Genomic DNA, 2208 nt, shown 5'->3' with positions numbered 1-2208 from the left:
TCACCTATATTGGAGATATTTTCTAAATGTCCTTCTCACAGCTGCTTTCACCTCATTGTTCCTCAAGCTATAGATGAAGGGATTCACTAAGGGAGTGACCACACTGTACTGTACAGAAACGATCAACTCCAGGGGTGAGCCTGAGGTGGGCATAAGATAGCGAAGGAAAGCTGAGCCATAAAACAGGAGGACAGCAGTGAGGTGAGAGGAGCAGGTGGAGAAGGCTTTGCCTCTACCAGAGGAGGAGCTGATACTCAGGATGGTGGAGGCAATAAGGGCGTAGGAGAATACGATCAACAAACAGGTTCCAAGCCCATGCACAACACTGGAACACAGTAAAACAGTAAAACTGGTGGAGACATCAGAGCAGGACAGAGGGAAGAGAGAGGGCAGCTCACAGCTGTAGTGTGGGATGGACTGATTCACACAGAAGTCCAAGCTAATAGCTGGTAGGATGTTGATGAGGGCGTCCAGAAAGCTGAGGCCCCAGGATCCACACACAAGACTATTACAGAGCTGGCTGTTCATGATCTGTCCGTAGTGCAGAGGGTGGCAGATGGCAACATAGCGGTCATAGGCCATTACTGAGAGCAGGCAGGCTTCAGTGCCCCCAGCATCAAACACAAAGAAGACTTGAGCCAGACAGCCCCCCACAGAGATGGTTTTCTTCTGAGACAGGAGGTTTTCCAGCAGCTTGGGCACAGTGATTGAGGAGTAACAAAGATCCAGGAAGGAGAGGTGACTCAGGAAGAAGTACATGGGCGTGTGGAGGTGAGAATTAGTCCTGATCACCAGCAGCATCGTGAGGTTTCCCATCACAGTCAGGAGGTAAATCACTAGGAACAGCACAAAGAGCAGGGCCTGCACGTGGGGGTCTGCAGACAGCCCCAGGAGGATGAACTCCGTGATGGCGCTGTGGTTCCCCAAGGCCATTTGTAGAATAGAAATAAAAAGATGAACAGAGAATGACTTCAGCGAAGTGATGGAGTGTGGAGCTTCAAGCTCCTGTTCCTTTATAGAAACATCAAAAAACAAGCAGACAGTCAAGCACCAACTTTGTGGGTTTTCTGGGAAACAGTCGAAGGTTTATAGTAACCAAGTGAACACTCAGTAAAGAAAATGCAACTTAAAAATAGTAGCAAAGCTTTGTGTAATTTTTTTTTTCCTTGCCTACCCCCTTCCAGTCTCTGTGGCCATATTGAAGATGACAGCCCAAGTTCCTAGTACAGAACCCTGGTCCCAGATCTCGAGGGAGCAGAGCGGACCTTATTCTCAAATTATTGTGTTTGCTGTTATAATTTCCTGGGGACTCCTGAAGGATTTATGCAAGATACTTTGTTTCATTTTCACGTAACACGAAAATCACTCAGGGATCAAATGTGGCACACATTGTTTGAAAACATCATAAGGCTAACAAAAACCTATAGCTGCCTTGGGCAAAAGATTATGGCTGAACCATATAATAGACCACCTACAGCCTGGAAAGCAAAGCTAGGGAGAGAGTTTCTTTGGGGAATTAGAGTGCTCAACAGTGCCTGTGTGTAGTAGGGAATTTAGAAAACTACACAGTAGCCCAGTTCCCTCTCTTGCTCCCAGAAAACTCAAGAAGATCTTACATTTTCACTTCTGTCTGATTTTTAGTTTCAGTGCAACCAGGAAGTGAAGTCGAAGGCAGAAATGTAAACAAACACTCCAGGAAAATCTTAAAAGAGTACCTCAGCACAGATCCAGTTTGTGAAGACCTGGAGGGGTGTTTCAAAATTTTTAGATTTTTTAGCTCAGGAAATCAAGGAAATCTCTGGCAAAACACTGGTTGAATTCAAGCTCAACGAAAAGAGATTTCACTAAGCACATAGCACAATATATAATCTTCGCAAAATAGTTTGGAGTAATCACTAAATAAGAGGACTACAGCTTTCAAATATAAAAAGAGAAAAGGAGGAGAATCTAATTTCCATAGTCACCACATCACAATATGCAAATGTGTAGTGTTCAACAAAATATCACAGGAGATATAAACAAGAAAGTATGGCCCATTCAATGGACAAAAGTAAGTTGACATAAACTGTCTATAAGGCAGCCTGGACATGGTTCTTACTAGACAAGACCATCCCGCCTCCAGCTTTATTGAGATGTATAGTGATGTCACCATTACCTCAATATAAAAAAAGATAAAGACATCACAAAATAAGAAAATTACAAATATCC

The 2208-nt window shown here is 43.8% G+C and overlaps 1 protein-coding gene across 1 annotated transcript; it reads right to left on the bottom strand.

Annotated features, from left to right (window-relative positions):
• LOC108393561 (olfactory receptor 8S1-like) lies at positions 1 to 933 on the bottom strand. The gene has a single exon (XM_017654443.3). It carries the CDS (start codon positions 931 to 933, stop codon positions 1 to 3), a length of 933 nt encoding a protein of 310 aa, XP_017509932.3.
• Between the last annotated feature and the right edge of the window lie 1275 nt (positions 934 to 2208).

The sequence above is a fragment of the Manis javanica genome, chromosome 10, assembly GCF_040802235.1.
Source record: "Manis javanica isolate MJ-LG chromosome 10, MJ_LKY, whole genome shotgun sequence".
NCBI lineage: Eukaryota > Metazoa > Chordata > Mammalia > Pholidota > Manidae > Manis > Manis javanica.
Note: the sequence above shows the minus strand (reverse complement) of the source record. Positions and strands in the feature narration are given on the sequence as shown.